This window comes from Ranitomeya imitator, chromosome 3 (genome assembly GCF_032444005.1).
Source record: "Ranitomeya imitator isolate aRanImi1 chromosome 3, aRanImi1.pri, whole genome shotgun sequence".
NCBI classification, from domain to species: domain Eukaryota; kingdom Metazoa; phylum Chordata; class Amphibia; order Anura; family Dendrobatidae; genus Ranitomeya; species Ranitomeya imitator.
Window position 1 is genome coordinate 464,759,405 of NC_091284.1, and position 22,617 is coordinate 464,782,021.

Below are 22,617 nucleotides of genomic sequence, written 5' to 3' on the forward strand. Positions count from 1 at the left end.
TCGACGCTTGCGTGAGCGTAAATCTGTGCACCATTTGGCGGTATTATCTGAGCATAAACCTGAGCCTATGCAGTGCGATAGGACTTTGACCAGAGTTGAACGGCAAGAACACAGACGTCTGAATGGGCTGTGTTTCTACTGTGGTGATTCCACTCATGCTATCTCTGATTGTCCTAAGCGCACTAGGCGGTTCGCTAGGTCTGCCACCATTGGTACGGTACAGTCAAAATTTCTTTTGTCCGTTACCTTGATCTGCTCTTTGTCATCTTATTCTGTCATGGCATTTGTGGATTCAGGCGCTGCCCTGAATTTGATGGACTTGGAATATGGTAGGCGTTGTGGGTTTTTCTTGGAGCCCTTGCAGTGTCCTATTCCATTGAGAGGAATTGATGCTACGCCTTTGGCCAAGAATAAGCCTCAGTACTGGACCCAGCTGACCATGTGCATGGCTCCTGCACATCAGGAGGTTATTCGCTTTCTGGTGTTGCATAATCTGCATGATGTGGTCGTGTTGGGGTTGCCATGGCTACAAGTCCATAATCCAGTATTGGATTGTAAATCCATGTCTGTGTCCAGCTGGGGTTGTCAGGGGGTACATGGTGATGTCCCATTTCTGTCTATTTCGTCATCCACCCCTTCTGAGGTTCCAGAGTTCTAGTCTGATTACCGGGATGTATTTGATGAGCCCAAGTCCGATACCCTACCTCCGCATAGGGATTGTGATTGTGCTATCGATTTGATTCCTGGTAGTAAATTCCCAAAAGGTCGACTGTTTAATTTATCTGTGCCTGAGCACGCCGCTATGCGGAGTTATGTGAAGGAGTCCTTGGAGAAGGGGCATATTCGCCCGTCATCGTCGCCATTAGGAGCAGGGCTCTTTTTTGTGGCCAAGAAGGATGGTTCGCTGAGACCTTGTATAGATTACCGCCTTCTAAATAAGATCACGGTTAAATTTCAGTACCCCTTGCCATTGTTATCTGATTTGTTTGCGCGGATTAAGGGGGCTAGTTGGTTCACCAAGATAGATCTTCGTGGTGCGTATAATCTTGTGCGTATTAAGCGAGGCGATGAATGGAAAACTGCATTTAATACGCCCGAGGGCCATTTTGAGTATCTAGTAATGCTATTCGGACTTGCCAATGCTCCATCAGTGTTTCAGTCCTTTATGCATGACATCTTCCGAGAGTACCTGGATAAATTCCTGATTGTGTACTTGGATGACATTTTGATCTTCTCGGATGATTGGGAGTCTCATGTGAAGCAGGTCAGAACGGTGTTTCAGGTCCTGCGTGCTAATTCTTTGTTTGTAAAGGGATCAAAGTGTCTCTTTGGTGTTCAGAAGGTTTCATTTTTGGGGTTCATCTTTTCCCCTTCTACTATCGAGATGGACCCTGTTAAGGTCCAAGTCATCCATGATTGGACTCAGCCGACATCTCTGAAAAGTCTGCAAAAGTTCCTGGGCTTTGCTAATTTTTATCGTCGCTTCATCTGCATTTTTTCTAGTATTGCTAAACCATTGACCGATTTGACCAAGAAGGGTGCTGATGTGGTCAATTGGTCTTCTGCTGCTGTGGAAGCTTTTCAAGAGTTGAAGCGTCGTTTTTCTTCTGCCCCTGTGTTGTGTCAACCAGATGTTTCGCTTCCATTCCAGGTCGAGGTTGATGCTTCTGAGATTGGAGCAGGGGCTGTTTTGTCGCAGAGAAGTTCTGATTGCTCGGTGATGAAACCATGCGCCTTCTTTTCCAGGAAGTTTTCGCCTGCTGAGCGAAATTATGATGTTGGCAATCGAGAGTTGCTGGCCATGAAGTGGGCATTCGAGGAGTGGCGTCATTGGCTTGAAGGAGCTAAGCATCGCGTGGTGGTCTTGACTGATCATAAGAACTTGACTTATCTCGAGTCTGCCAAGCGGTTGAATCCTAGACAGGCTCGTTGGTCGCTGTTTTTTGCCCGTTTTGACTTTGTGATTTCGTACCTTCCGGGCTCTAAAAATGTGAAGGCGGATGCTCTGTCTAGGAGTTTTGTGCCCGACTCTCCGGGTTTATCTGAGCCGGCGGGTATTCTCAAAGAGGGAGTAATTGTGTCTGCCATCTCCCCTGATTTGCGGCGGGTGCTGCAAAAATTTCAGGCTAATAAACCTGATCGTTGCCCAGCGGAGAAACTGTTTGTCCCTGATAGGTGGACGAATAAAGTTATCTCTGAGGTTCATTGTTCGGTGTTGGCTGGTCATCCTGGAATCTTTGGTACCAGAGAGTTAGTGGCTAGATCCTTTTGGTGGCCATCTCTGTCGCGGGATGTGCGTTCTTTTGTGCAGTCCTGTGGGATTTGTGCTCGGGCTAAGCCCTGCTGTTCTCGTGCCAGTGGGTTGCTTTTGCCCTTGCCAGTCCCAAAGAGGCCTTGGACACATATCTCTATGGATTTTATTTCAGATCTTCCTGTCTCTCAAAAGATGTCAGTCATTTGGGTGGTCTGTGATCGCTTCTCTAAGATGGTCCATTTGGTGCCCTTGTCTAAATTGCCTTCCTCCTCTGATTTGGTGCCGTTGTTCTTCCAGCATGTGGTTCGTTTACATGGCATTCCAGAGAATATCGTTTCTGACAGAGGTTCCCAGTTTGTTTCGAGGTTTTGGCGAGCCTTTTGTGCTAGGATGGGCATTGGCTTGTCTTTTTCCTCGGCTTTCCATCCTCAGACTAATGGCCAGACCGAACGAACCAATCAGACCTTGGAAACATATCTGAGATGCTTTGTTTCTGCTGATCAGGATGACTGGGTGTCCTTTTTGCCTTTGGCTGAGTTCGCCCTTAATAATCGGGCCAGCTCGGCTACCTTGGTTTCGCCGTTTTTCTGCAACTCTGGGTTCCATCCTCGTTTCTCTTCAGGGCAGGTTGAGTCTTCGGACTGTCCTGGTGTGGATACTGTGGTGGACAGGTTGCAGCAGATTTGGACTCATGTAGTGGACAATTTGACCTTGTCCCAGGAGAAGGCTCAACGTTTCGCTAATCGCAGACGCTGTGTGGGGATTTGGTTTGATTATCTTCTCGTCATATTCCTATGAAGGTTTCCTCTCCTAAGTTTAAACCTCGTTTCATTGGTCCGTATAGGATTTCTGAGGTTCTTAATCCTGTGTCTTTTCGTCTGACCCTTCCAGATTCTTTTTCCATACATAACGTATTCCATAGGTTATTGTTGCGGAGATACGTGGCACCTATGGTTCCATCTGTTGATCCTCCTGCCCCGGTTTTGGTGGAGGGGGAGTTGGAGTATATTGTGGAGAAGATTTTGGATTCTCGTGTTTCAAGACAGAAACTCCAGTATCTGGTTAAGTGGAAGGGTTATGCTCAGGAAGATAATTCCTGGGTCTTTGCCTCTGATGTCCATGCTCCCGATCTTGTTCGTGCCTTTCATATGGCTCATCCTGGTCGTCCTGGGGGCTCTGGTGAGGGTTCGGTGACCCCTCCTCAAGGGGGGGGTACTGTTGTGAATTCTGTGGCAGAGCTCCCTCCTGTGGTCACAAGTGGTACTTCGGCTGATTCTCTCTGTGAGCTTCCGTTGGTGGAGGAGAGTGGTACTGCGGCTTCTGAGTTTCCTTCCTCAGGTGATGTGGTGAAGTCGTTAGGTGCTGCTCTATTTAACTCCACCTAGTGCTTTGATCCTGGCCTCCAGTCAATGTTCTAGTATTGGACCTGTTTCCTCCTGGATCGTTCCTGTGGCCTGCTGCTCTGCATAGCTAAGTTCTGCTTTTGCTATTTTTTTCTGTCCAGCTTGCTTGTTTTTTTCTTGCTTGCTGGAAGCTCTGGGACGCAGAGGGTGTACCTCCGTGCCGTTAGTTCGGTACGGAGGGTCTTTTTGCCCCCTTTGCGTGGTTTTTTGTAGGGTTTTGTGTTGACCGCAAAGTTACCTTTCCTATCCTCGCTCTGTTCAGAAAGTCGGGACTCACTTTGCTAAATCTATTTCATCTCTACGTTTGTCTTTTAATCTTAACTCACAGTCATTATATGTGGGGGCTGCCTTTTCCTTTGGGGTATTTCTCTGAGGCAAGGTAGGCTTATTTTCTATCTTCAGGCTAGCTAGTTTCTCAGGCTGTGCCGAGTTGCATAGGGAGCGTTAGGCGCAATCCACGGCTGCCTCTAGTGTGGTTGGAGAGGATTAGGGATTGCGGTCAGCAGAGTTCCCACGTCTCAGAGCTCGTTCTATGTTTTTGGGTTATTGTCAGGTCACTGTATGTGCTCTGACTTCTATGTCCATTGTGGTACTGAATTACCTTATCATAACAGCAGGGCATCACTATCTGTGTATTCTTAGGCCGGTATCACACACACTACAGCGAGATACGGCCGAGTCTCGCAGGTTAAAACCAAGCTCTGGCACCGACACTCCAGAGCGGAGCCTGCAGCCGCACAGCAATACATGGAGACGCACGCTCTGCTCTGGAGTGCCGGTGCCAGAGCTTGGTTTTAACCTGCGAGACTCGGCCGTATCTCGCTGTAGTGTGACTCTGGCCTTAGTGTGAGATCAGTGGCCTAAAGTCATTTGACCCCTTAAAAACATCAGTTACTTATTCAAATCTGTGAAATGGGCTGTTTGCCCACTTTGATGCCAGTTCAGATGCCCAGGACCCATTTGGGCCAAGCTGGAGATACCTGGTTTTGATATGGGGCATCTTGTTCTATATATCTGCACTCTGATATCAGTGATCCCTTAAAAACATCAGTTACTTATTCAAATCTGTGAAAATGGGTTGTTTGCCCACTTTGATGCCAAATCTGACGCCTAGAACCGATTTGGGCCAGGCTGGAGGGACCTGGGTTTGATGCAGGGCATCACTAACTGTGTATTCATAGTGTAAGATCAGTGGCCCAAAGTCATTTAACCCCTTAAAAACACCAGTTACTTATTCAAATGGCCCAAATCGACTGTCTGCCCACTTTGATGCCAGTTCTGATGCCCAGAACGCATTTGCGCCAGGCTGAGACCAGGATTTGACGTGGGGTGCCCTGTTCTGTATGTCTGCAGTGTGAGATCAATGGCCCAAAGTCATTTATCCCTTTCATTAAACGCCCTTCGGTGCCCACTTTGATGCCAGTTCTGATTCCCAGAACTCATTTGGACCAGGCTGAAGAGACCTGTTTTTGATGTGGGGCTCCCTGTTCTGTATGTTATGCATTGTAATATCAGTGGCCCAAAGTCATTTCACCCCTTAAAAACAGTTACTTATTCAAATATGTGAAAATAGGCTGTTTGCCCACTTTGATGCCAATTCTGATGCCCAGAACCCATTTGGGCCAGGATAAAGGGATCTGGGTTTGTTGCGGGGCATCACTATCTGTGTATTCACAGTGTGAGATCAGTGGCCCAAAGTCATTTAACCCCCTTAAAAAGCCAGTTACTTACTCAAATGGCCAAAATCGACTGTTTTCCCACTTTGATGCCAGTTCTGATGCCCAGAACCCCTTTGGGCTAGGCTGTATGTACCTGGATTTGATGCAGGGCATCACTATCTGTGTATTAGTGTGAGATCAGTGGCCCAAAATGGGCCAGGCTGTAGCGACCTGGTTTTGATGTGGGTCGCCCTGTTCTATATGTCTGCAGAGTGATATCAGTGGCCCCAAGTCATTTAATCCTTTGACTAACACCCTTTGTTGCCCAGTTTGATGCCCATTTTTGTTCCAGTTTTATTATTTTTGTAGCGGGTTTTAAGTGTACTCACATATGGGCACCTCGCCGCATTGTATGTTATTATTGTGATGCTTATTTTTTTTGTTGTTAAACTTATAAAAAACAGAAAAGAAAAAATTGCTGCATAAGAAACTGAGGAATAAGAAACCAACTTCAGCCTCCTGCTTAGAAGGATGTCACGTTTGTCTGCAGCTGTTAGCACACACCGAGGAGGTAGTAATGTAATAGACAAGCCCTTTAAGGGCCTCCAAGCTCTATTTAAAAGAAGTCTGCTGCGATATCAACCAATCAGAAGTCAGCTTTCATGATACAAACAGCTCTAGAAAAAAAAAAAGCTGAACTGTGATTGGCTACTAGGGGTGTAAATCTGACCTACTTTATAGACCATCGTCCACGTGACCGCCCACCTCTGCGGGGGATTCTGAGCAATGTGAGAAGCTATGAGGGAAACTGCAGAAGTCGTCACCCAGCCTCCCCGCGCCTGATATCAGGGAACAATAGACTGCAGCCTAGCGCACAGTGTCTCTTTAAATGCGGCGTCATTCAATCAAAACAAGTCTCAGAGTCACGACAGAACGCTGCACAAGCAACCGAATGTCGCGACCCCCTACTAGCGCACAGAGGTTCATTACCACACGTCACAGCAAGACGACATACAAGACGACATACAGCGAGTACAAGACACAAACAACCCCGGGTCTTTCTTCTCCTCAGCGGTGGGCAGGACTACATTTCCCGTCATGCCTCGGGGCCGGCACGCACGCATGCGCAGAGAGGGGCGGCTTGAGTGGCAAGTTGTTTGTTACAGTGTAGCACCAGCTGCTTTTTGCACTCTGGACGGAGCCGCCGCTGTGCGAGTCCTCCTGAACTCCGGCAGCTCCCCCTCTCCCTGTGATCCCCCTCACTCTCCATTTACCGACCCTTTCTCACTTTCCCCTATCAGCTGCACTGGAAGGAGGGGGGACAAAGGAGGAAGGGTCTGCAATCAACACAAAAGGCAACAACAGTATTCCCTCTAGATGGTGTACAGATGAGAAGCAGGAAAAGATGGAACTGCATATCCTAGAGCACAGGCTGAAAGTAGCCAGCATAGCCAAGGAGAACATCCAGCTGTTTACCTATGGATTGGTCAAACTTGCCTTCCTGTCCTCCAAAACCAGGTAAGGGGCAGCATAAAGGGGGCTTGGGGGGCACAAAGCCCAGGATAGGATGGCTGTGCTGTCATTGGGATGCAGGGGGGCAGCAGAGAATGAATGGAACAGGTGTGGATTGTGCCCAGAAAACAGGTGTGGATGGATCTATGTATACGGTACACGGTGTATACCATCGGTGTATACGCAGGCGTCTGATTGGCCAGATGCGGTGTATTTCCTACCGTGCACGGTTGCCATCCTTCGCCCCGGTTCCCTCCGGATGGTTAGCTCTTACCCCAGGATGGCTATCTGCTCTATTTGCTTTCCTTTGTTATTTTTTTTCTTTTCCGGGCTTTACCTTGCAGTAAATTTTGTTTTTCAGGCCTGATTGTACATTACTGTCTCTTCTACTAGATGTTCGGATCCCACCTTGTGTCCATTGTTCTGCAATCGTATAACAACTTGGACAAACCCATTGGTAAAGTTTGTCTAGTAGGATCAATGGTCCATTTGAAACAATGGCTGGGGCTTTTAGCTAGGCTGCCACTCCCCCTTCTGTAGAGCTTTGCACAGATGTGCACACATATGGCTTGCTGCTTTTGTCTCCCCAGTGGTGGAGCTCTGCCATTGTTTGCCAAGTAATTTATTCCAGACCCTTGTTTACTTTCTTCCCCTCTGCTCTGGGTGGATGCAACTGTTAACTAATCATGGCCATTCCAAGGCTCAGCAGTGCCACACTCCCCCATTGGGGGGGATGAAGGGGTTAATGTAATTTATGTCATAATGGCTACTAAATCTTTTTGCTATTTCCAACGCCCCCAGGTCTCCTGGATCAATGAATGGCAATAATTATACTTCCATAAGTTGTTTATGAGCAAATAAGTAAATATCCCCATCAATTCCAGCCCCCAAAGACGGATGACATATTTTACTGTTCCTTTTTTTATTTTAATGCTGCCGTTTCCCTCGGTCAGTTGTTGCATGCTTGATGAAATGGATGTTTACAAGGAGTGGAGAAAGTAAATGTCTCTTCAATACTTGACACAAAGAGAAGCTCTGTTTGTGACCCAGGCCTGGCTTTTTCCATGGATCCAATACAAGGTGTTTGGGCATTCAGTGTAACCCAAACCCACCCCCCTGTTATTAAGCTTTCTGGGCCTTGTTGTTGTGAATTTTGCATTATTAGTCTTGCAGTTGCAGAATTAAGAAACGCATAGAGAGGAATCAATGAATGGTCTCATTTTCTACTCCGTAACTAAATACTGCAGGAATGGACTTCACAGCAGATTGTCTGTCCACTTAATGGTCATTGTTGTGCTGCGTAGACCCCTAATCTGATGCCAAACAGGTATTTTCTGAGGGTCACCAATAAAGGCCAGCGGTAAACCTCTCCTATAGGTGTGTGTCTGCAGTGTATCATGTAGTCTTTGTTTAGATGTCTTGCTTGATTCCTGTGCAGCTTTATGTTCTTTATCTTTGACACTTGTACATTCATATGGGTATGTGTGTCCATATAGAAAAACATTTCTCCATATAGTTGCTCATGGTAACCATGCAAAGGGTGGCCACATCTAAGGTATATTAGGCTATGTGCACACGTTGCCGATTTTGCTGCGGATCCGCCGCAGTTTTCCATGTGTTTACAGTACAATGTAAACCTATGGAAAACGCAATCTGCAGTGCCCATGTTGCGGAAAAAAAACGCGCGGAAACACTGCGGGTTACATTCCGCAGCATGTCAATTCTTTGTGCGGATTCTGCTGCGGTTTACACCTGCTCCATAATAGGAATCCGCAGGTGGAATCTGCACAAATTCCGCATAAAAACCGAGGTACGGTAATTCTGCAGGTAAAACGCAGTGCCTTTTACCTTTAGTATTTCTGAAATCCGCTGCGGAAAAATCCACAGCCCCCAAAAAATACGTGTGCACATAGCCTAAAAAATGCAATGTTAAAATTAGTAAGGCTGGTTACACACTTGCATTTGGCTGGTCTGCGTATGGCTGCGTACATGCTCCCTTAAATTCCGCCTACTTCCGCATGCATCCTGCGTACCTATCTCTAACACTGGGTACGCAGGGACATGCGGTGTATGCGGATGCGTCTGCATGTGGCATTTTGACGTGCCCGCCTACCGCACAGGAATGCAAAAAGTTGCTCCTCCCCTTTCCCTTCTCGCCCCTCCACTAGCCCCCTTTCCCCTCTCTCACACCTTCTTCCCTCTCCTCCCCCTCACACCTTCTTCACTCCAAGGAAAATTTTGGACAAGAAGTGAAAAATGATTCATATATCGTAGGAGACGGGAAAGAAGCCATAATAACGGCCTGTAACCTGGCTCCACTGGCAGTTCCCCACTGAAGATAAACATTTCTTTACATGTCAAAAATGTGGGTTTGGGATACAGTTGACAAATTGTCATCCAGTAGATGGGCACACTGGTCAAATGTTAGTTTGTGAGGGTGCTGGGGTTACTTGGAGTCTATACGATAAGTGGTGGCACTCTTTATTCACTGACACAGTTTAATCCGGCTCAATAGGTAGGAAAATAAATGTGGTACTCCGAGGATCTGTTTATACCAAGGATGGTCGGTCACAAGGGGGCATTCTTTGCGTCTGGAGGATATAGGGTTTTTCCACCAACATAGAAGAGGATTCTTTACTGTTAGGGCGGTGAGAATCTGGAATTGCTTGCCTGAGGAGGTGGTGATGGCGAACTCAGTCGAGGGGTTCAAGAGAGGCCTGGATGTCTTCCTGGAGCAGAACAATATTGTATCATACAATTATTAGGTTCTGTAGAAGGACGTAGATCTGGGGATTTATTATGATGGAATATAGGCTGAACTGGATGGACAAATGTCTTTTTACGGCCTTACTAACTATGTTACTATGTTACTCCCTGATGGTGGGAAAAAAGTGACATATTACAGTGTCAAAACTGACTCTGTATAATGCTACTAGTTTTTACTAGTTTTATGTGCAACTGTCAGAAGTAGTGATTTTTCTAGCTATGCAGGAAATCTTTAGTGACTCTATAGGCAGGGCCGTATTTAGAGTTTCTGCTGCCCTAGGCACTTTTAGTGCTGCCTCCCCCTTTGGTGAGTATGACACTATCGGCAGTGACTTTGCCATAAATCTCTGATGTGAAAGTCGCCTTTTGCAGCAGATTGGGCAGTTTTTCTGCATCTGCCATGTACCGGATCACTTACGGCAACACTGCGTTTGGCCTCATTCATTCCCTATGGGATTTGCGACACTTGCCGTGATCTGGCAAATGTGGTACCATACCTCCCAACTTTTGAAGAAGGGAAAGAGGTATAAAGTTTGCGGCGCGTGTAGTGCGCCGCGGCATATTTTAGGCCACACCTCTGACCACACCCATTTCACAACTAGTCACACCCATATCCACGTCCCAACCACACCCATTTAGCACTGCTGATCACACTGTTTCATATACAATAATTATAAACAAAAACAAATATGGCCACACAGTGCTCCATACTGTATAATGGCCACACATGATGCTCAATACTGTATAATGGAAATACATGATGCTCAATACTGTATAATGGAAATACATGATGCTCAATACTGTATAATGGCCACACATGATGCTCCATACTGTATGATGGCCACACATGATGCTCAATACTGTATAATGGAAATAGATGATGCTCTATACTGTATAATGGCCACACATGGTGCTCCATAGTGTATAATGGCCACACATGATGCTCCATACTGTATAATGGCCACACATGATGCTCAATACTGTATAATGGCCATTGGCCACACATGATGCTCCATACTGTATAATGACCCACATGATGTTCAATACTGTAATGGCCCCACATGATGCTCAATACTGTATAATGGCCACACATGATGCTCCATACTGTATAATGGCCCCACATGATGCTCCATACTGTATAATGACCCCCCCCCCCCGCATCCTGCCGCCCTAAGCACGTGACCTCAAGTGCCTAGTGGCAAATACGGCCCTGTCTATAGATCATACAGCAGTCAGTACTCTACATAATTCAACATAACTGACATTCACACTCCATCACTCATGACATGTCCCATTTGGAAGACACAATTCAGAAATTAAAGCAACCATACATATTAGACTATTGCTGGCCAAACCCGCTGATTTTGACAGGTTAATCAGACAACCTAATGTATATGGAGTGCAATGGCTGATGGGGGATGTCAATCATGCATGTCCAATTTTGGACTGTCGATTGCCGCATTGTTCTGCCATTGGTTGGCTGCCTGCCTATGTATCATCCAGTTGTGTTCTGATTAAATATGGGGGCGCTTGGCTAATAAGTGCTCATATGTATAGGAGAGTCTTGGATGGCTGTCAGCTAAAGCATAATTCGTCCAACAACCACCTAATTTGTATGGGGCCTTTGCTCTTGATTTACAGCTACATCCATTCTTCCCTCTACCTGAGAAATGTTTCTCGTACCATTAGCTGCAACACACCCCAAAGCATGATTGATCTACCCCCATTCTTAATGATTGGATTTTTTTCTCCACTCATACCTTTGATCATTGAGGCAAAAGAGTTCAATTTTAACTTCATTGATCCACAGGACTTGTTTCCAACATGCATCAGGTTTATGTTTAGACTAGATGGTGGCCAGATTCTAATGCATCGGGTATTCAAGAATATGCATGTCCACGTAGTATATTGCCCAGCCACTTAGTATATTGTCCAACCACGTAGTATATTGACCAGCCACGTAGTATATTGGCCAGCACAGAGCCACGTAGTATAGAGACTTAAAAAAAAACAAAAAACATATACTCACCTTCCGAAGGTCCGTTGAAGTCCTGCTATACTCACCCTCCGCCGCCTTTATCGTTCCTCGCCATGCTCCCGGGACCGCTCCATTGCAAGCGGCAGCTTGCGGTGCCAGGGCTGGTGTGAGGAGGACCTATGATGAAGTCGCGGTCACATGACCGTGACGTCACGTCAGGTCCTTGTCACACACCAGCCCTGGGACCGGACCGCAAGCTGCCGCTTGCAATGGAGCGGTCCCGGGAGCGTGGCGAGGAGCGATAAAGGCGGCGGAGGGTGAGTATAGCAGGTTTTTTGTTTTTTTAAAATTATTTTTAACATGACATTTTTACTATTGATGCTGCATAAGCAGCATCAATAGTAAATAGTTGGGGACACACAGGGTTAATAGCAACGGTAACGGAGTGCGTTACACCGCGGGCCGTTAACGCTGCCATTAACCCTGTGTGAGCGGTGAGTGGAGGGGATTACGGAGCAGGCGCCGGGCAGTGAGTGCAGGGGAGTAGGGGAGGAACTAATCTGACTGTGGCCGTCGCTGATTGGTCGTGGCAGCCATGACAGGCAGCTGCCGAGACCAATCAGCGAATGAATAACCGTGACAGAAGGACAGACAGACGGAAGTGACCCTTAGACAATTATGTATATAGATGTTCTTTTGCATAGATCTGACACTGGATTTTTATGTAGAAGAAGCATGAGAGGTTTTCTTCTGATGACTCTTCCATCAAAGCCATATTTGTGGAGGTGTATCTGTTCTATTGTTGAAAGTACCCCAATTCAAGAGTCTGCTAAATCTTTTTATAGGTCTTTTGCAGTTAAATAGAGGTACGTATCCCGTTGACATCAGGGTTTTTTTTTGTTTTGTTTTTTAGCTGGACAAAAAAGTTGTCTACAAATGTTATCTTTATTATCTGCAGATAATTTTATAGATGTCTAAATACCATATCCTCAATTTTATATCTGTTCTTGAGTTTCTTATTGCCACCAATAGCTCTGCTTTTAGTAAACTTTGTTGGAGTCTCGTATCTTTCTGTTTGAAGACTGTCCGATACCCACAAGTAGTGACTGCAGCTCCGAAAAAAAAAAAACGTCCTGGCCTTCTTCAACAAGTATGCATAACAACATTACGTCATCATTTGTCCATTTATATGTGTGTGTATATATAACTGTAAAGAAAAGCAGTGCGAGCAAAGCTGCAAGTCCGTCAACAAGAGACTTCCAGCTCTTTAACCATTTACCGGTACTCATAATGGGTATGTGTGCAATAATGTACAAAAAATAAAGGTATGATCTTATGTAACATTCCATAGGGAAGCAATACATATTGCCAGTTGTCATTATTTTTAGGAGATCTTTCTAGGATTTTTAAACTCCATACCTATGACTCTGTATTCTAAACCATAATGCAAAAATCAATTTATAAATATTTCTTCATTTCAGAGCTAAAGTTATATAAAGTCTACAATGTATACAGGCGAGTTTACCAGAGAATATCTGTCTGTATTTACTAAGGTGGTAGGGGTAGTAGTTGGTAAAGTACAAAAAAGTTTTTTTCTTTTTCCAAATGGTAACAATGATGAATAATACATTTTTATAGTTCTACTTGATGGATGTGTGGCACCCCAGGGTCCTGGTCTTCAGTGACATTGCTTTCCTCACGGGGAGAGTGATGTTACGCTTGGAAGTGATGACGGATATCTCTCTATCAGATAATCACTATGCACACAACATGTTCACACTCCAGGCCACAAGGGGGAGCTTTTGATACTATTCCTACGTGACTCCCCAATATATTTTGTGGTTTGGAGGGAAAGTGAGTCAGTTCCTGTCAGAGAGAAACAGAGGAGAGTTGCAGACCGACATAGATTGTCAGGAGGTCTGAAGGGGCCCTGTAGTCTGAAGTACTATAGCCCCTGGAGAAAGACATGCAGAAGGAAAGAACATCGTTCAGTGAGCGTGTAGGAGAGCGAAGCACAGGTGAGTGAAATCGGGGGATACCAGCTGCGTACGAGCTGCCTCCCTCTGAAGCGCAGATGACCAGTAGCCAGAACACCGATGTTGTAAGGGACTCTAAGACTTACAAGAGAGCGGCAGAACAGCTGAACTGCAAATTACCTGTCCGCCTCAATACCCAGGAGGCACAGTGACGCATAGACCCCAGGTCATGATAGAGATCCTGTAAAAAGGCTCGAGTCACCTGTCATACGGGTTTGTTTCCTATCCTGTATGGGGGACAGAGAAGAACTGTGAGGACCTTATCAGAAGCCATAGACAGTAAAGGACTACAACACCACCACGCTAGAGGAAGGCTTTTAACTCCACCTGGTAAAGGGGAACTCTACATTCGCTTCCAAGCCGGCCGGACCCTGCCTGTACTTGTGATCTAGTGCCCTGGACTGTGGTTGCCTGAAGCCTACATTAAACCAGGTAAAGAGACTGCAAACCTGTGTCCTTGTTCTTTACTACACCGTTCACCATCCTCATCTATACACAATCCCCTTTAAAGACTTTCCCCTTTTACATGGGCGCCCAGGGCCACGGACCGGGTCGCCGCCACCGTGACATCCCCCTGTGAGTACCGGACACGGTACCGGGTACCCCACGGCCCTGGCAGACGACTCATCTGTCTATTATTAATAGTGCATTTGATACATACGCAAGTACTTTCCTATATGGACACATTGCTGAAACCCCTTAGTGACGGAGCCAAATTTTTGAAATCTGACCAGTGTCACTTTATGTGGTAATAACTCTGGAAAGCTTCAACAAATCCCAGAGATTGAGATTGTTTTTTCGTTACACATTATACTTTATGATAATGGTAAACTTAGGTTGATATGCTTTGTGTTTATTTATAAATAATATCAGAAATTTCAGAAAAATGTTAAAAAATTAGCAATTTTTAAAACTGAATGATTATCCCTTTAATCCAGATAGTCATACCACAGCAAAACATTAATAAATAACATTTTCCATATGCCTACTTTACATCAGCACCATTTGTAAAATGTTATTTATTTTGCTAGCATTTTAGAAAGTTTTAAAATGTAGCAGTAATTTTTCATTTTTTCAAGGAAATTTACAAACTGTATTTTTTTTAGGGACCTATCCATGTTTGAAGTGACTTTAGAGGACCCATATATTGGGAAACCCCCAAAAGTTATACCATTTTAAAAACAGCACCCCCTGACATATTGAAAACTGCAGTCAGGTAGTTTATTAACCCTTCAGGTGATTTCAGGAATTAATGCAAAGTGGCATGACAGAAATGAAAATGTGCATTTTTACCACCTAAATGCCGCTAACTTCTGAACAGGTTACTACAGCCGTCAGACTCTAAGGCCGCTATTTGGTCATGAATTGCCACGGCAAACATCAGGACCGCTCAATCATGATCTGAGGGCACCAATTGGGATAAAGAGGAAGCCCCCACACTCTGTTAATCATTTATATGAAGTAACATAGTAACATAGTTAGTAAGGCCGAAAAAAGACATTTGTCCATCCAGTTCAGCCTATATTCCATCATAATAAATACCCAGATCTACGTCCTTCTACAGAACCTAATAATTGTATGATACAATATTGTTCTGCTCCAGGAAGACATCCAGGCCTCTCTTGAACCCCTCGACTGAGTTCGCCATCACCACCTCCTCAGGCAAGCAATTCCAGATTCTCACTGCCCTAACAGTAAAGAATCCTCTTCTATGTTGGTGGAAAAACCTTCTCTCCTCCAGACGCAAAGAATGCCCCCTTGTGCCCGTCACCTTCCTTGGTATAAACAGATCCTCAGCGAGATATTTGTATTGTCCCCTTATATACTTATACATGGTTATTAGATCGCCCCTCAGTCGTCTTTTTTCTAGACTAAATAATCCTAATTTCGCTAATCTATCTGGGTATTGTAGTTCTCCCATCCCCTTTATTAATTTTGTTGCCCTCCTTTGTACTCTCTCTAGTTCCATTATATCCTTCCTGAGCACCGGTGCCCAAAACTGGACACAGTACTCCATGTGCGGTCTAACTAGGGATTTGTACAGAGGCAGTATAATGCTCTCATCATGTGTATCCAGACCTCTTTTAATGCACCCCATGATCCTGTTTGCCTTGGCAGCTGCTGCCTGGCACTGGCTGCTCCAGGTAAGTTTATCATTAACTAGGATCCCCAAGTCCTTCTCCCTGTCAGATTTACCCAGTGGTTTCCCGTTCAGTGTGTAATGGTGATATTGATTCCCTCTTCCCATGTGTATAACCTTACATTTATCATTGTTAAACCTCATCTGCCACCTTTCAGCCCAAGTTTCCAACTTATCCAGATCCATCTGTAGCAGAATACTATCTTCTCTTGTATTAACTGCTTTACATAGTTTTGTATCATCTGCAAATATCGATATTTTACTGTGTAAACCTTCTACCAGATCATTAATGAATATGTTGAAGAGAACAGGTCCCAATACTGACCCCTGCGGTACCCCACTGGTCACAGCGACCCAGTTAGAGACTATACCATTTATAACCACCCTCTGCTTTCTATCACTAAGCCAGTTACTAACCCATTTACACACATTTTCCCCCAGACCAAGCATTCTCATTTTGTGTAGCAACCTCTTGTGCGGCACGGTATCAAACGCTTTGGAAAAATCGAGATATACCACGTCCAATGACTCACCGTGGTCCAGTCTATAGCTTACCTCTTCATAAAAACTGATTAGATTGGTTTGACAGGAGCGATTTCTCATAAACCCATGCTGATATGGAGTTAAACAGTTATTCTCATTGAGATAATCCAGAATAACATCCCTCAGAAACCCTTCAAATATTTTACCAACAATAGAGGTTAGACTTACTGGCCTATAATTTCCAGGTTCACTTTTAGAGCCCTTTTTGAATATTGGCACCACATTTGCTATGCGCCAGTCCTGCGGAACAGACCCTGTCGCTATAGAGTCACTAAAAATAAGAAATAATGGTTTATCTATTACATTACTTAGTTCTCTTAGTACTCGTGGGTGTATGCCATCCGGACCCGGAGATTTATCTATTTTAATCTTATTTAGCCGGTTTCGCACCTCTTCTTGGGTTAGATTGGTGACCCTTAATATAGGGTTTTCATTGTTTCTTGGGATTTCACCTAGCATTTCATTTTCCACCGTGAATACCGTGGAGAAGAAGGTGTTTAATATGTTAGCTTTTTCCTCGTCATCTACAACCATTCTTTCCTCACTATTTTTTAAGGGGCCTACATTTTCAGTTTTTATTCTTTTACTATTGATATAGTTGAAGAACAGTTTGGGATTAGTTTTACTCTCCTTAGCAATGTGCTTCTCTGTTTCCTTTTTGGCAGCTTTAATTAGTTTTTTAGATAAAGTATTTTTCTCCCTATAGTTTTTTAGAGCTTCAATGGTGCCATCCTGCTTTAGTAGTGCAAATGCTTTCTTTTTACTGTTAATTGCCTGTCTTACTTCTTTGTTTAGCCACATTGGGTTTTTCCTATTTCTAGTCCTTTTATTCCCACAAGGTATAAACCGCTTACACTGCCTATTTAGGATGTTCTTAAACATTTCCCATTTATTATCTGTATTATTAGTTCTGAGGATATTGTCCCAGTCTACCAGATTAAGGGCATCTCTAAGCTGGTCAAACTTTGCCTTCCTAAAGTTCAGTGTTTTTGTGACTCCCTGACAAGTCCCCCTAGTGAAAGACAGGTGAAACTGTACAATATTGTGGTCGCTATTTCCTAGATGCCCGACCACCTGCAGATTTGTTATTCTGTCAGGTCTATTAGATAGTATTAGGTCTAAAAGTGCTGCTCCTCTGGTTGGATTCTGCACCAATTGTGAAAGATAATTTTTCTTGGTTATTAGCAGAAACCTGTTGCCTTTATGGGTTTCACAGGTTTCTGTTTCCCAGTTAATATCCGGGTAGTTAAAGTCCCCCATAACCAGGACCTCATTATGGGTTGCAGCTTCATCTATCTGCTTTAGAAGTAGACTTTCCATGCTTTCTGTTATATTTGGGGGTTTGTAACAGACCCCAATGAGAATTTTGTTACCATTTTTCCCTCCATGAATTTCAACCCATATGGACTCGACATCCTCAGTCCCTTCGCTAATATCCTCCCTTAAAGTGGACTTTAGACAAGACTTTACATAGAGACAAACCCCTCCTCCTCTCCGATTTTTACGATCTTTTCTAAACAGACTGTAACCCTGTAAGTTAACTGCCCAGTCATAGCTTTCATCTAACCATGTCTCGGTTATTCCCACTATGTCAAAGTTACCTGTAGATATTTCTGCTTCTAGTTCTTCCATCTTGTTTGTCAGGCTTCTGGCGTTTGCGAGCATGCAGTTTAGAGGATTTTGTTTTGTTCCAATCTCCTCACTGTGGATTGTTTTAGAAATGTTCTTACCTCCCTTCTGAGTATGTTTTCCTGGGTCGTCTTTGTTCGAGTCTAATGTTTTTCTTCCCGTCCCCTCTTCTTCTAGTTTAACGCCCTCCTGATGAGTGTAGCGAGTCTTCTGGCGAATGTGTGTTTCCCAGGTTTGTTGAGGTGTAGTCCGTCTCTGGCGAGGAGTCCATCATACCAGTAATTCACACCGTGGTCCAGGAATCCAAATCCTTGTTGTCTGCACCATCGTCTTAGCCAGTTGTTTGCATCAAGGATCCTGTTCCATCTCCTGGTGCCATGCCCGTCTACTGGAAGGATAGAAGAAAAAACTACCTGTGCATCCAGTTCCTTTACTTTCTTCCCCAACTCTTCAAAGTCCTTGCAGATTGTCGGTAGGTCCTTCCTTGCCGTGTCATTGGTGCCAACATGTATCAGAAGAAATGGGTGGACGTCCTTGGAGCTGAAGAGCTTTGGTATCCTATCGGTCACATCCTTGATCATCGCACCTGGAAGGCAGCATACTTCTCTTGCAGTTCTGTCCGGTCTGCAGATGGCTGCTTCGGTGCCTCTCAGTAGTGAGTCTCCCACCACCACCACTCTTCGTTGCTTCTTGGCTGTACTTTTTGCTGTCACTTGTTGCTGTGTGCCCTTTTCTTTTTTGCTTGCTGGTATTGCTTCATTCTTAGGTGTGCCATCTTCATCCTCTACAAAGATTTGATATCGGTTCTTCAGTTGTGTGGTTGGTGATTTCTCCATGGTCTTCTTGCTTCTTTTGGTCACATGCTTCCACTCATCTGCTTTTGGAGGTTCTCTGACACTTTTTGCACCTTCTGTGACCAGTAGAGATGCTTCTGTTCTGTCTAGAAAGTCTTCATTCTCTTTGATGAGTTTCAAAGTTGCTATTCTTTCTTCCAGACCCCGCACCTTTTCTTCTAAAAGGGCCACTAGTCTACACTTCTGACAGGTTAAATTGGATTCTTCTTCTGGTCGATCTGTGAACATGTAGCACATGCTGCAGCTCACCATGTAGGTTGTCACATCTGCCATGTTGCTCCTAGATCCTGCTGACTTGCTGTGTGTTTTCCTTCTTGTGTAATCTACTCAGCCAAGCTCTCTTGCAATAATGTCCTACAGGCAAAAATTTGGGCGCGGTTTGGTGATGCTTTCGAAGCAGCTGGTCCCGGCTGTACCCAACGATCTTCTAGCTTAGGGAGACTTCGCTTCTCCCAGAAGGCACCTGGAATATGCAAATTAGCCTCCTGAAGCTTGAATCCCTGGTTTGGTGATGCTTTCGAAGCAGCTGGTCCCGGCTGTACCCAACGATCTTCTAGCTTAGGGAGACTTCGCTTCTCCCAGAAGGCACCTGGAATATGCAAATTAGCCTCCTGAAGCTTGAATCCCTGGTTTGGTGATGCTTTCGAAGCAGCTGGTCCCGGCTGTACCCAACGATCTTCTAGCTTAGGGAGACTTCGCTTCTCCCAGAAGGCACCTGGAATATGCAAATTAGCCTCCTGAAGCTTGAATCCCTGGTTTAGTTTAGTAGTTACTATTGACAGCAGCATGTAAGGGGTTAAATAGATATGTAGGATGCAAACACTGTTTGTGGCTGATGCAGCAAATTGTCAGCTATAGTGGACAGCCAACAGCTGCTGGATTGTCACCTGTATGGGGAGGCTATTCTCTAATATCTCAGGTCAGTTAAAAGACATATTGGCGGTCATTAAGGAGTTAAAGCCTAAAAAATATTGCTTACAAATTCTATTTCAATTGCACGTATTACTAAAAATTTTGATCAGCACATGCATAGTCACCACTGAAGTCTAGCTGTAGCTCCTTGCCACAGTCTGTTATAGGGACCCCCACCGACCATGTGCAGAGGTGTATCTAGGGTTTCTGGCACCCGGGGCAAGAATACATTTTGACAAACCTCCTCATACTGTCTCCTCACATCCCTCCTGTTCACCATACTGTCTCATATATTTACCCCCTCACTTTCTATACTGCCTGCTCACCTGACTCTTCATACTGTGTCTGCACACATCCCATCACCCTCACTCCCCGTACTCTGTCCACATACATTTTTCACATCGCTACTCATACTGTGTCCACATATATTCCCCCGTTCGCTCCTCATACTGTCTGCACCCATCCCCATACTGTTTCCTCAGATATGCCCCCCATTCTCCTGTACTGTTTCCTCATATATGCCCATTATTTTCCCCTACCCCACCCCATCATTGCTCTCTTCACCACCTCCATCTTTGCCTTCACCACCATCATTTTCTCTTCCCCCACCATCCCCATCATTGCCCTTTCCACCACCTCCATCATTTTCTCCCGCTCCAATATCATCAGTGTGCTTTCCACCACCACCATCCTTGTCCATCCTAGCACCTCCATCATTTCTTCACCCCTTCATTATTGCCCTTTCCAGCACCTCCATGATTTCCTCCTCCCCACCATCATTGCATTCTCCCCCCACCCCCATCATTGCCCATTCCACCACCTCCATCATTTCCCCCCCACCCCCATCATTGCCCATTCCACCTCCATTATTGCCCATTCCACCACATCCATCATTTCCTCCTCCCCCTACATCCCAATTATTGCACTCTCCCTGTCAGCCCCATCATTGCCCTCGCCTCTCCTCCCTGTACACACACACACACACACACAAAACCATTTACGTCTCTGCACATTCACTTGCAGTGCTACGCATGCACGCACAAACACACACACACACACACACACACATATTGTTTACAGTATAATGGCCACACCTAGTTACTCCTACACCCGCAGCTGAGCTCCGTACACCTTGCACACACGGCTCCGCTCCGTACACCACGTACACACGTGGCTCCACTCCATACACCTTGTACACATGCAGCTCTGCTCTGTACAGCTTGTACACATGCGGCTCTGCTCCGTACAGCTTGTACACACGTGGCTCTGCTCTGTACACCTTGTACACACACGGCTCCGCTTCATACACATCACAGACACACACGACTCCGCTCCATACACCTTGCACACACGGCTCCACTCCGTACACACCTAGCTCCGCTCCATACACCTTGCACACATGGCTTCCGCTCTGTACACCTCGTACACACACGGCTCTGCTACAGCCACATAAACCACTCCTGACCCCACACAAAAGCTTACCCTCGTCCAGCACCATGACAACCAGCAGAGTCCTGCACTACACGGAGGCCCTTGATCATGTGACTCCTGACTCCTCCCCTCCTGTGACCTCATCACAGGTTCTGTGCTGCACAGAGCAGCGGCAGCAACTGCTGTGGTGTGCGGCTCCCTGCGGTGGAGGGGCTCTGCTGTGGGGTAGTTACGCCGCTGGGATTGGACGCGCAGCACTTTCTCTGAGCCGGCTGTCAATTTGACAGCCGGCTCAGAGAACAGGACTATCTCAGTGTGGGGGCAGCAAAATGCCGCCGACGAGGAGCCTCCTTGGACCGCCGCATCATCAGGCGGCCCGCTGGCGCCCCCCTGTCGCCTGCGCCCGGGGCACATGCCCCGGCTGCCCCCCCCTGGATACGCCACTGACCGTGTGCTAGGCATTCCTGAACTTTTCTTGTGCCGCAGAGAGAGGTCCTTGTGCCTAAAAAAAACAAAAAAAAAAAACATTAAAACTGACTGTTACCAGCTTTCACCAGGGGTCAAAGTTCAGTGTGTCGCCTGGCCCTCTATCTAAATACCCTAGACTCTTGGGAGGCAGTCAATGGATTTTTCCATTGTTTGAAAACCTTTTAGGTACTCTACAATTTTTTTTGTTGTCTCTACCTCTCAGTGCTGAGTTATGTTAGTATTACAATGACGATACAATTTAAACACCTTAATTTGAGACCTTGCCAACAATAAAAGCCGAGGCGTTCACTGAGAGCTTGTAATATTGTTAATCCTGCCCTTTTCTCACTCTGTTGTGACATTTGTGAAAGACATTACAAATTTTTAAACGCCATTTATTAAAGTGTTAGGAGTATGTTAATTAATCATATGTGAACCTTTAAAAAATATCTTGGGAAATTCACTGTGTGGTTGTACAAGACCACTTTAAAGGATGGCTAGCTATAGATATAGAGATATATATTACGGTATATAATATTTTTTAAATGTGTCAAGTCGACCAGTTGTTGTGGTTAAAATTGTCCATGTTGATAAGTCTTAGATAGTTATATACATACTATAAGCAAGCGAGCATTCATTTAAATCTTATCAACGTGGACAGTTTTAACCACAAGAATTGGTCGACCAGAAACATTTAAAAATGACTTGTCAAAAGTGGCCAATTTTTTTTATCTTATTTTATACCCACTGCTTCACTTAGTATTCCTTTTTTTTATCCACCATAAGGATCCAGAGGTATGGGCACTTTAAAAAAAAAAAGTGGCTCACAGGATCCTCTGGGGTGTGTCTTTAAGCTGCTTTGCACAAGTACCCTCTAAGCCACACCCCCTTAGTAAGGACCATAAAAATTAGCACTAAATAAAAAGGCCCATATCTTTGGGAACCGTACAGTGCAGCATATATTTAACGTTCTCATATCTTAAACAGGTCCATTGATGTAGAAATTAAAATGTTGTCGGTTTTGGAACTTGGC

At 45.2% G+C, this 22,617-nt stretch overlaps 1 protein-coding gene across 1 annotated transcript in view; it reads left to right on the forward strand.

Annotated features, from left to right (window-relative positions):
* Window positions 1–6,062: 6,062 nt before the first annotated feature.
* Window positions 6,063–22,617, forward strand: part of CASTOR2 (cytosolic arginine sensor for mTORC1 subunit 2) — a 288,254-nt gene continuing 271,699 nt past the window's right edge. The window contains exon 1 of the mRNA XM_069757439.1: window positions 6,063–6,833. Coding sequence (XP_069613540.1) covers window positions 6,721–6,833 — 113 coding nt within the window. The 5' untranslated portion in view covers window positions 6,063–6,720. The remainder of the gene's footprint in view (window positions 6,834–22,617) is intronic.